The sequence below is a fragment of the Bidens hawaiensis genome, unplaced genomic scaffold (assembly GCF_021521415.1).
Source record: "Bidens hawaiensis isolate Kalapana, Puna unplaced genomic scaffold, B.hawaiensis_p1.1 tig00007857_1, whole genome shotgun sequence".
Lineage (NCBI taxonomy): Eukaryota > Viridiplantae > Streptophyta > Magnoliopsida > Asterales > Asteraceae > Bidens > Bidens hawaiensis.
Window position 1 is genome coordinate 434330 of NW_027491544.1, and position 13286 is coordinate 447615.

Here is a 13286-nt window from a genome sequence, read left to right on the forward strand (position 1 = left end):
GCCTCATTTAAGTCAGTAAAATCGACACATACCCTCTACTTTCCGTTTTTCTTTTGAACTACAACCACATTGGCTAACCATTTTTGATATTTTACTTCTCTAGTCATACCTGCCTTTAGTAGTTTCTGTACCTCCTCTTGGAAGATCGCATTTCTTTCTGGGGCAAATTTCCTTCTTTTCTGGTGAATGGGCCTGAAAGAAGAATCAATTCTAAGTTTATGGGTTATAACATCTTTAGAAATACCTGTCATATCTTCATGCTTCCACGCGAAGGTTGACTTTCTTCGTTGTAAGAAGGATACTAGATCCTTCTCAATGGACTCTTGTATTTCAACACCTATTAGGACTTTGCCGTCAGGATCCTCTGGGTGCAAGACCACTTCCTTAGAGTCTTGTTCCCTAGTCTCCATGACATTTCTTCTCATTTTATGTAATTCCTATGCTTCCCTAAACTTTTTTGTAGACTTCATTGAGGAAGTGTAGCAATCCTTAGCGTCTTGCTGATCACTTTCAATATTCGCTATTCCCCACGGGGTAGGTAGCTTTACGCATTGATGGTAAGTGGAGGGGACTGCCTTCATTTCGTGTATCCATGGCCTGCCAAGAATAACATTACAGCAAGACAAAGAATCAATAACACAAAATTTTTGAATAGAATTTACTCCCTTTATATATATGGGTAGTTTGATGTCCCCCAATGTATTCTTCGTTTCCCCACTGAATCCTACAAGAACCAAGGATCGTGAGATAATTTCCGACTCTGGGATATTCATCCTTCGAAGTACTTCTAGTTGGATGATGTTAACTGAACTTCCTCCATCAATGAGTATCCTGCGTACATAATGGTTAGAAATAAACAAAGTAGTGACTAAACCGCCATGATGAGGATCCTGTACATTGACTCGATCATCCTCATCGAAGGAGATAATTCTTTGCTCGGCTGTTGTAGAAGTCTTGATTGGCCTTTCACCATTCTCTAGTTTACATTCTTTGGTGTACTTCTTTGCAGACGAATAGGAAGTTCCGCATATATCGGACCCTCCAAAGATCATGTTGATAACTTGAGCATCTGGGGGAGGTGGAGCAGCCCTTTCCGGAACTGGTTCAGGATCCTGTTTCCTGGGCTTTTTTCTTCCGAACAGCTCCTTAAGGTGACCCTTGCTGAGGAGGTAGCTTATCTCCTTTCTCAAGGCTATGCAATCCTCTGTTATATGGCCGAAGTCTTCATGAAAGGCACACCATTTCGATTTGTCTTTGGGGGGTGGTGCCTTCTCAATTTTTCTTGTCCATCTTGCTTTGTCGCCCAAGTTCCTAACAGCAAGCATTACTCCTCCCATATCTACGGAGAAGCAATAATCAGATATTCTTGGACAATCTTCATCGTCCTCCTCCTCTTCTACAGCATTGATCTTCTGGCCATTTGGTTTATTGTATGGCTTAGAGTTGTTGTTCCTGAAGTAGGATCCTTGCTTCTTGTCTTGAGACTCATTTTTTACTGAAGTGCTCAGTTGATCTTGCATTCTTTGATCCACTTCCAATCTGATAAATCTTATGGCTCTGTTTTTGGACTCCATCTAAATTCCTATAGGGCGTCATCACAAGATCTTGATTAAACGGGGAGTCTTTTTGTAACCCCATCTTAAATGCCTCAACAGCTATCGGGACATCCAAGTTTGGAATTTCAAAAACCTCCCTTCCAAACCTAGTAAGCAACCGCCTAAGAGGTTCCCCACAAGGTTGGACAACTTTATACAAATCACTAGTTAATTTTTTGAAAGATCTACTGCATGAAAATTGACTATTAAATAGATTGATTAAATGAGAAAAAGGAAGTAATAGAGTAAGGAGGAAGACTTAGCAGCCATTTAAGGGCGGATCCAGTGAGGGTTGAGCCAAAGCCTTTACAGAAGCAAGCTTCTCTTAATATATCTGGGATTGGATTAATTTCCATTCTTTCTCGATATAAGGCCACGTGTTCCTCAGGATCCGTGGATCCATCATATAGTTTCATACTAGGGGCAGTGAAGCACTTTGGTATCTCAGCATCACAAATTGGTAGAGCGAACCTGGATATGTTGTGGCTTCCTGCTGGTAATTCGGGAATAGGTTTGATGACTCCATGTACACTTGAAATCATATCCTTGAGCTTTTGTAGCTCACGGGCTACGGTTTGGTTGATCCCGGTATCCTGCATACCACTATGATTAGTGCCAAAAGATAGATTATCATAAATGTTACCTCTTGTGTGAACAAAAGATCTCGCTCCATAGCTGCGCCGGGGGTACGTCGTTTCAGCATCAATAGTTGGTCCGGCAGGAGTAGTAGTTTGCATGGGTATGAAGTCGCCTTCATGGATCTCCGATGGCCTGGATCGGGGTTCCTTCAGAGGTTCATTTCCATAAGGATAGTAGGATTCTGGATGCTGATGGATGATGGATTCTGTTTGGAAGCCCAAGGATCCTGGTTGAAAGATTGAGGATCCTTGAAGTTGGTGGGTGGAGGATCCTTGGTAAAATCCTGAGGGTCCAGATTGGAAGGCCGAGGATCCTCACAAATGGTGATTGGAGGATCTCAAGGGTTGACCTAATGATCCTTGTTTAAGGATAGATGATCCTTGTGAGTATTGGTCAGAGTATTTCTTCTGGAAGAGGTCCGAGGATCCTTGTTGAGGGTAAGAGGATGCTGGATACCTTTGTCCCGGGAAATCCAGAGTGCCAAAGTCAAGCATTTTTGGCATGATGGAGCTTGCATCTTCAGAAGTCTTCTTAGTTCTCCTAATTTCCTCGATCTCATTGAGGATCCTCTGGTTGGTCTTGTTTTGCTGCTCCATATAACTCTTCATCTGTGAACACAAAACAGAAAAGTCATTGTTAGCAGTTACCGTTTGGGAGACAGTGGTGGATTTTGGTCCGGAGAAAACAGCAGTCTCCTTCTTCTAAGCAATAATTATAGGCTTTTGTAGCTTTGTAGAGCCAAGTAGCGGTGGCAAAGTCACTTGAGCCGGGACACTTGAAGCAGCAGTTGTGGGAACAGCGTTTCCTTGACAGGCCATTTAGTGATTGGTATTAGGGTTTGAATAAAGGTAAGGATTTTTTGTGATTAAAGCACCAACAGCCCCACGGTGGGCACCAAATTGTTTTGGTTAAAAATCGGGCTAAGGATCAATGAACCAAATTCGTATGTGAGGATTGGTGCTAGTGTGAATTAATGCTATCAAAATAACAGTTATAAACGATGAACACAGAGATTTATACGAGGAAAAGCCCTTTGTAACTAGTATCCCGCCGGCACAAAAACCTCGGGTAGTGAAAACTATCACTACCAATTATATTGAACTTGAAGAGATTACAAATGGTGGAATGATAGCTGATTGTGAATACAAGTGTTTGCTATGAACTTCTCATTGCAAAAAGTGTTGTGTTAATCAGATATCACCCAATGTATATATACAAGTAAGTATAACGGCTAGTAACTAACTAAGCTATAAGTTCGGCCACGTTCGTTTACTTCTTCAACTTGACCGTTCAAGAGCTTGGACGAGAGGGGAAGACCAGGTAAAATATCTCGTCCGCAACAATAAGAATTTCCAGTAAGCACGTGTTTTATCTACAAGAAATAGATTAGAATATAACTGAAATTGACTGTTGAGGATCCTTAGTCCTGCTAACAGTTGCCAACGATACTTGATTTTCGAGGATCAAAGATCCTGGTCCCAACACGTATTATTTTATAAATCGAAGCCTTAAAATATTTGTCTAAATATTTAACTTTTCTAACGAGCATGTTAGAAACAGTTTATTATAAACTAAAGTTTTAAAACGTTGATATCTAAACGTTAATTTTCTAATGAGCATATTAGAAATGGCTAATTAACCAAAGTTTAGAAACGTTTTATCTAAGCGTTTAACTTTCTAACGAGTGGGTTAGAGGTGGTTTATTTTATAAATCGAACGCCTAGAAATGGTTTTGTCTAAATATATTATATTTTCTAACGAGCGTGTTGGAAACGATTATATTTGTACAAGACATCTTATTTTCTAACGACCGTGTTAGAAACAGTTTATTTGATAAACCAAAGGCCTTGAAAATCGTTTTGTCTAAGCATTTATATTCTCTAACGAGCGTGTTAGAAACAATTATATTTGTATAAGAAATCGGTTAATATTCTAACGAGCATGTTAGAAGGGTTTGATTTTGTAAAACCAAAATTATAAAAACGTTTTGTATGAACGTTTATTTTTTTTTTAATGAGCGTGTTAGAAACGATTTAAAGGCTTCAATACGTTTTGTTTAAATCGTTTAATTTTCTAACGAGCGTGTTAGACGCGGTTTATTGTATAAACCAAAGGGTCTTAAAAAATGGTTTTGTCAAATCGGTTAATATTCTAACGAGTAGATTAGAAGTTGCATAAATATTATAACGAGCGCGTTACATAATAATTTTTATTAACCCAAAGGTGTTAGAACGGTTTTAAACAACTTGATGTTGTTGTGAACAAATTAAATTGTTCAAATGTCACTACGTGCGTGTAGTTAATAGTTGTTCAATGTGGGAGTAACACTGAGGGAGAACCTCAAATGAGCGATATTGTGATTGCGTAGAGCTCTTGTACGGGGGAGCCTAATTGCATCACTTGAAGACATAATGGGAACGATTCCGGAGATGCACGAAATCATGTGGACATTGGGTGTTCGTGGATAGTTCTTATCATTTGAAACATATATTCTGTTATGACAAATGATTCAAAATTAAGAACTATCTTCCTGCTAAGACAAGCATGATACTTATTGATGGTCGTTGGACATCAATAGGAAAATGTAGAACTGGGTTATCTATATTAAGTATCCTAATTTTGAGAGTTAATTTATATGTTCCCAAACGTCTCAAAAGGGTATAATATTTTCTAGTAAGCTTACTAGAGATGGATACTCGTTGAACTATAGCAGTTTATTGATTTACTTTCAAATATTGTTTGGGTTCAATATCTTCGGATAGCCCATACATAGAAATTAATTAAATGTTTATAGTATAACGAATAGTGAAAGAAGATATTTGCACAAAGACAATTTGTGAGTTGTCACCATGATTAAATGTCAAGGATGAAACATCACACACCATATGATGAGTGTATTAGCATGGATACAAGATATGTTTAGAGTATCAACATTATGAAGATTCACATTTGCGAATTATACCATATGAAAGAAATATATGTTATTATTGTAAATGACTTTAATAAACCGTGTGTGATTTATTATAGGAGACTTACAATAACGATGGATTTGTAGTTGCGTCTACCACCATCAATTTTGTTTGAACTATGTGGAGGATTTATCCTGCACTTTGGGAGAGTATCCCAATGCATGGTTTCAACGAAACAAACAATGGAAATGTATACATCACTTTAGGCACATGCAATTGTCTTGTTTGATAGTCAATATACTTGACTATATTTCAAACTTTAGTGATCTTATACGAGTAACATTCATTATGTTGAATGTGTTCACCAAACTAACTCGTTTTAAGACTCATGTTTGAAGTTCTTATGAGTAAATGGTAAAGCTTTTGGAGAACAAAAGTATATATTTTAATTTGACTAATGAAGTTAAGTATGTTTGCGTAACGTACTTTAACTTTTGAGACTTTCCTAATACCAAGGTGTTGGGATGATGAATAAAGTCTCATTAATTTGTCTAAACCAAGATATGAATGTTGACGAGAGATAGTGCGGTATCTCTTGAGGCTGTGAAGAATCAGAATGATGCATCTTCTATTCTCATGCTAATGTATTGTAGTCTAAAGCATGCTAGACTAGTACTTGTTAATTTATATGCTCCGTGGAGATTAAATTAACTTAGAAAGCATTCATAATATGGGTACACACAAGAAGGAATTCTTATATGGGCTAAACCATTAGTATAACTTCATTAAGTCAAAACGGGATAACTAGATCATGAGGAGAACTCATACGCTAGTAAATGTGGGAAGCTCACACTAAGGCATATTTGCCTAAACTGGATCAAAGTGAAAGCAATGCAGGGGATGAGCCATTTAAGAAACAACTCATTATGGTATGTTGAAATGGTCTTTGAGAATGCTTTCTTAATCCTCGCGTGAAAGGGAGAACCTTTCATTACCCCTCTTAGTGATTGGATAAGTTTATCCAATAAGACCTAAATGTGGGGGTAACATGCAATTTGATAAGAATGTGGAATGTTTGGCAATAAGGATGTTGGTAATCCAATTAAAGATTGCAAACATGTGACCAAGTGGAGTAGACAAGGTCGTAACAAGTCTATCTAGAATATTAGACTTGGATGCCAATTGGTAACATTCAGAATCTTGGTAGATTTCTGATATAGTTTACCAAAGGCATGATGGAAACGTGTTGAGCCTTGAAGAGCGTTTCATGTAATTCTAAAGACTAAACGATGTAACTAGATCCAGGTGGAGATTATGAGTTATAGTCTTAGGAATGATAAATGGCAAGAATGACTTGTGAGTCAATAACACGTTAAAACAACTTATCTCAATTACAAATTATCGTTGTTGACTTTACGAAGTCAAAGATAATGTCTATGGATCCAGCAACCCAAGGGTTGATGAGAGATCAAGTTGTGGAATGAGACTAAAGCCAATGAAAAAAGATATATGGAGGTAACCTAACCTAGTTGACTGGAGATCCCAAGATCTAGGTTCAACAGGACAACTAATTTATATATCTAAGGGTGGTCACTATGGGGGCAAGCTGATATATATGCTAGTATATTTTATAATATATACCCCTTAAACTATAAGGGTGTTTAAATATGTCCTAGTCTATTCCTATGATAAGTAGTGACAATTTTTAGGATAAGCATAATAAAGGTTAATTATTTGTGGAAATCAACAAACCTATTGCTTTTAATGATTCGAGCGAGAATCACCTATGTGAGAGAGAACTAGGGTCGGTTCGAATGGATTTTGGGGAAAAAATCCTAGAGCTCTTGCAGAACCAGGCTAGTGTTCCAGGACCATAATAGGACATGACAGTGAGGGGTTGACCAGACCAGGGAGAGTGTTGTGTGAAGTGTATTGTCGTCTACATAAATGGGGGTATGTTCAAAGACATCATGTCTACACACCGCTAGGAGACTAAGTATGCTTCACAAAGGAAGGTTCAAAGGGTAACACCTACCTATCCTGCAATGCTCAACCGCTGAATTGAATCTAAGAAACTTGCATGTATGGATTGATCTCAATGTGAAAATGAATGAGTTTTGTTTTCACATGTGGGGGATTGTTGGGAAATGTGTGGAAATGAATGAGTTTTATTTTCACATGTGGGAGATTGTTGGAAAATTTTGTGTAAATAAAATATATTTTAATTGTGAATTCTTTTATTTTATATGATTAGTTGAAACACCTTTGATTTAGTCAAGACCATTCAACATGCCATTTAGTTTTGGTCAAAACTTAAATGCATTGGTTAATATTGATTGGAGTGTTTCACTTTTTCCTTTAATGATGGTTGAATGGTTTCAAGTTTCTACTAGTATAAATACCAAGGGAGCTCCTTGGTTGAAGACACACCAAATAACACATTCTCTTTTGTGTTTTCTCCAACTTTCTCCCTAAAGAATTTCAACATTCTTGATCATCTTCATCATTTTCTTTAAGGTACTATTCGGGTGCTAGAGCCCTCCCCGGCAGTACATATTGCTTCGGCCGTTATACCCTGGGAAACAAAACGGGGAGAGACCCGGAATTTGTTTTAAGGGCCCCGTGTAAAACACGATCCTCGGCCACAAAGACCACGACACCATTCTTCTTCTACACCTTTCTTGCATTATTTTATTTCAATTGTATTGTAATTTTGATTTTTCCGGTGTAATTCGTATTGTAATTTACTTGCTTTCCTAGATAAGTTTGATTCCTTTTATTGTAATCATTTTATTAAAAACGTTTTATTTTTATACGCGAACGGTTTCCTACACAAACTTGTTTGGCTTATTCAAGATTTAATCTTGTTGGAATAATTATATAGTTGCACAGCAACAATTGCACCCCAATTGTTTAATATAATAATAAATTTGAAAGAAAGCTTCCAAACCTTTGACCGATGATAAAGGTTTGAAACTTTAGAACTCAAATTAATATTAATTCGATGTTGGAAAGAGATGTCTTTTAATTGGTGAACAGTGACGGTCCGATAAGCTCACTCCACGATTTTTTTACCTTAACAAACCAATCACAATCTTCTTAATCGGTCTTCTTGATTGATCCAACGGCACTCCTTCACACAATCACCGTATTCCGATCTCGATCTTATTGATAGATGGCTCTGATACCAATTCAGAATTGATAATGGAAACATAAACGAGCATACAATATTTAGGTTAAACCTTACGTATTATTATACTCAAGAAACTAGCTCAAAACTCGAATACAATAATCCCTCTCACCATACAATAACCCTAACATGGCTATGTATTTATAGGGATAACCTAATTTGTCCAACAAGTAAAGCCGAAATATAAAAGCCCAATTGTAAACCCATAAACTCATTACATCATTAATGAATTCCATAGGCCCAATAGGTCTAACCCGGCCACCTACACGTGACGGGCCTAATAAGATGGAAATTACCAACATCTCATAATCTTTTTACCTATTTTAACATCTCTCTAACCCCATAAACTATCGTGATCCTTCACAGACTCTCAACCTTAACCACCACCAATCGCTCCTCCACCGGCTGTCACCCCTCCAGTGCCCCTACTTCACTGATCGAAATCCAACACTCGATGCATAAACCTATTGTACCTTGCTTCACTACCTCTCATCTCCGCTGCTCTCCGCCGCCGCCTACCGTCTCTTCCAAACTTCAACGTTGACTGTAAGTGAAATTTACAGCCTTCGAATTTTTTATTTGCTAATTTTTTGTAGCATCTACATATAAACAAAAACTTATACCATTTTTTTTACTTCGGGTTTAGGGACATCGAAGCAAAGGCTACATCATTGAAAATAGTTTCATTGTCTTTTCCAAAACTTTGTGCATAATTGTTTGTGGTTATTATTTCAGTGTTGTATAACTATTATTTAAATTTCAATGTCGAAAAACTCTTTTAAGTTTAAAAAAATTGGTTTATTTAAATTTTAATTTATTTTAGCATTCTGTAGAACTTAAAGAACAATCAGGCTTCTTATTACATACTACAGGCATTTGGTCCACATATTCTTCTACAGATGTGATCCGTATACTGCAGACATTTGACCTCAAAATCTTAAACTCTTCACATGCCTGATAAGGTTATAGTGTCCGCATAACTTTTCAGTTTGGCTTGGGTTGATCATTGGCTAAAACCGAACCAAAAACGAAGCTTTGGTTAACTTTTGAAAACCATTCATTTTCTGGTTTTTGGTTTGGTTCAGTTTTATTTCAATTTTGTCATTTAAGCTTAAAATTTTAGGTCGAAAAATAATTGTCATCAAAATCATTTATTTTATTAGTTAATAAATAATTGGTTCTTATATATTTAGACAAAATTTACGAGTTATGTATTTATTAAATTCTTATAAAATATTTAGAATTAAAAAAAATAAAAATCTATAAAGTCGGTTGACTTTATTCGGTTTTTACAAAAACATAAAACCATACCGTTGGTTTTTGTTTCGTTTGGTTTTTTCAGTTTAATGCATTCCCCTATCTTATATGGGTCAATATGAACATTTTCGCCATATTATACAAGCAGCATAGGGTCATAACGTTCGTATGGTGTAGTGAAAAAGTCATACGACTAGTATGACTTGTATATTAGTGGTGTATGTGTCACTCCGCCCATAAAGAATTATGATAGCTATATGTGGGTAAATGTTAGGGATGTTTAATGAGCGCACAAAGCCAAGCTTGCCTGTGATTGAGCTCAGCTTGTTTACAAAAGGAGCCACCTTGACTCAAGTCATTTATAAACTAGCCAATTTTGAACGAGCCACGAGCTTTCTGAATATTATATCATATTAAAAATTTAGCCATAATACAGGGTAGCTTATGTAAATATCTACGTTTATATATACCCTTTGTAAAACCTATTCAATATACGATTAATACAATCACATTCAAGCATTCTGTTGTGCATTGAGTTGGTATGAAAGCCAAATCCTTGGCTCCACTCTCACATCAGCAAACAAAGCTGATTAATCGGAATACATACAAGCATCGACGATCATTGACGAACACCATTAGCGTGTCTTCATAGACAGTAATCAGCAAACAAGCTGCTTCCTCACTGTATGATCGATCGAGGCTACTTCTTTTGTGTTTTTCGTCAATTTTCCTGAAGTTCGCTTTCTTTCAGTGTGAGGGATGATAGTTTAACCTGAATTTTCTATCATTTTAAACCACTAGTTTGAAAATCTTTAAAATGATAGATGATTCATTATTACAATACTTAACTAGATATTCAACAATAAAAAAATAAAAAAGAAATACAAATAACATAAGTTACAGGACCAGCTTCAACTTACTAACCGGACCGAACCAAAAAAAGCAGCTTCAACGATCGACAAACCGTTGAAACTGTTTGAATTTAAACGGAGCAAACAGGACAAGGGTCTTTTAAACTACTTATTAACAATTTCATCCGAAACATGAAGAAGCATTTGGCCATCGGGTGAGTTAATCGCCTAAACCCAAGTCGAAATTGGGCAGCTGAAGTTTTGGAATTTTGAGATTGTGAACGGGTGAGGACTCAATGAGGTTACCAGTTATTGTATTCATTTCATCATTAAAATCATTACCATTTGGTAAACGGGGGCGTCTTATCACACTCTTAAGCAGGCCACCGATGGATCGAAATGGGTGAGTGACACCATCTTTCAGTTTTAAAATGATTGAAACCTCTGATATCTGCCAAGTGGCGGTCAGAACGATCAGGAACGAAAGAAGGTAGTGTGTTATTACATTCTGCCTTCTCACTTTCTTAAGCTCTTCTTCCACTATCCTTAACCGTTCTTCTTCACTATCTTTTTCTGATTTTGATAACTCACCATCGGGTGGTTTGTCATGAAACTCAAACTGACTACAAGCCTGTCGGCTGCTGGATGTGATAGAAAGAGTAACGTTTCCGGATGGATGAGGTGGCGCGTAGCAGCAGATTACTCCCTCTTGAATGATCTCAACAGGGACTTGAGTGTCTCCGAACTTGCAAATCCATTCGCTATTTGACGGATCGCATGTAAATGTCCCAATTATCAGTACCTGCAATAATTACCAATATTCAACACAGTAATTATTATATAAAACAAGTGAAGTGAATGGATTTATTTAGTGGTGAGCATTAACCGAACCGAAAACCGACGAACCGAATTAACCGAAAAGCTGTTCTCGATTATTTTTTCTATCCTCGGTTAACCGAACCGTCCATTGATATTTTCACATATTTTTGGATTTTATCTCACCTTTTTATGTATTTCATGTTTTATACCACCATTTTATATATACATATATACATATACATATATATATATATATATCACCATTTTTATATGTTTATATCATCATTTCATGTATTTATATCTCGATTTCATGTATTTTATACATTGATTTCATGTATTTAGGCATCTATTTCATGTATTTCAAGTAAATAATTTTAGCCCAAATTTGATTTTGGTTATTAACCGAACCGAACTGAATAAACCGAACAGATTAACAAAAATCGATTGGATAATTTGGTTGAGGCTATTAACCAAACCGAACCATGCACACCCCTAGATTTATTTACCTTTGTAGGCTTAGTTGTATAGCCCCAGCGAGGTGATATTTCCCGAATACTAAACTTCTGCTCTTGATCAAACAATGTGGATGCAGAATGGTGCTCTCGTTCCGGCTGCACTTCCTGTTTAAAGAATTACTTACATACATATTTGAAATAATAATAAGTTTGATTTAGCATATATAATAGCAAGACATACATACTCTGTAATGAACAAGAACAATATGCTCCATAGCCCTGCCACCAACAAATCAACTGATTAATGATCTGTCAGCTGTAATAAGACATTCCAATAAAAAAACGTACTTACGAATCTAACGTCCAGTAAGTGCGCCTCTGGAAATTCGGATTGTCCTCACCATGTGCATAGTAACAATTTAAAGCTTCAACATTTCCAACCTACCCACATATCCTTTCTCATAAGATCACTGCATTATTATTATTAATATTATTATATAAATTTTCACCAAAAGCGGAACGAAAAAAGCGAACCTTTAGACGTTCACCGACATTCTTGGTGTGCCAGGTATGGCCATCTTTAAGGAAAAAACGAAGAACCCTTTTGTTAAAAAGAAACAGAGAACCACCTGTAAGCAATAATATCAATATCAGAAAATAATAATAATACACATTATTAAGAAACAAATACATAAAAATAATAAATATAAAGAGTGACTGACTGACTGGGTGGTTTTTGAGGTGGGTGATGAATAAGCTGTGTATCATTATAATTCTCAAGTATAAAAAGCACCTCTTCTGGGCTTAACCACCTATATTCAGCTTCTTGAATCAGATCCTTGATGTTATAATCTGTCTCAAAACACACCAATTTCAGATAATAAAATCTAAATCAAGGAATAATAATAATAATAATACATAAACCAACATAATCACACCACACCTGACATCATCATTCGTATGTATATATATATAATATGGAACGCAAATGTAATTAATTTACAGGATTTAGGGTTTGAAATTGGCAAAGAAACAGGTTGAAGCGGTGGGTGATTAATAATAATAATAATAATACATGGTTATGGTGCACAAGTGGGAAAAGAGTGACCTACAACACTAGTTGAAAAAAATAATTGATTTTGTCTTTTATGTACGTAACAAATAGAAGAGGGACATGAAATGTAATTGTTGAATAGTGTAGAGGGTTACTATGAACAAGTCCATTGATATATCTATTAACGGTGAGATTTGTTGTTTCGGAGCATTCTCATCCTACTTTCTATCTTTAAATCAAAAATTACACTAAAAAAACTCACTATATTTTTTCTTTTTATTTTAATTAAATAATACTTTTTATATCTTTTATCATTACCTTTTCTCTTTCCTTCACTCATAATCACTCTCAAAATATATTAAAAAATTATAGGGGATGAACAGTAACTTTTCAAATATACAGAAAAATCACTACTTTTTCTAAAATATAAAAACTCTTCACTTACAACACCCTAAATCACTCTCTAAATTATAAAAACACCCCTCACAAAAAATGAGGGGTTGGATGAGAATGCTCT

General features: G+C 36.0%; 2 protein-coding genes across 2 annotated transcripts; both read right to left on the minus strand.

The window, feature by feature from the left end:
* Positions 1-437: 437 nt before the first annotated feature.
* Positions 438-1337, minus strand: LOC143636273 (uncharacterized). The gene is made up of 2 exons (XM_077103914.1): positions 760-1337; positions 438-597 (listed from the first exon to the last, which is right to left on the minus strand). The coding sequence occupies exons 1-2, from the start codon at positions 1335-1337 to the stop codon at positions 438-440; spliced, it is 738 nt and encodes a 245-aa protein (XP_076960029.1).
* A 9324-nt stretch (positions 1338-10661) lies between these two features.
* Positions 10662-12671, minus strand: LOC143636275 (uncharacterized). Its single transcript, XM_077103915.1, has 7 exons — positions 12659-12671; positions 12442-12567; positions 12250-12344; positions 12068-12156; positions 11961-11994; positions 11767-11880; positions 10662-11243 (listed from the first exon to the last, which is right to left on the minus strand). The coding sequence occupies exons 1-7, from the start codon at positions 12669-12671 to the stop codon at positions 10662-10664; spliced, it is 1053 nt and encodes a 350-aa protein (XP_076960030.1).
* Between the last annotated feature and the right edge of the window lie 615 nt (positions 12672-13286).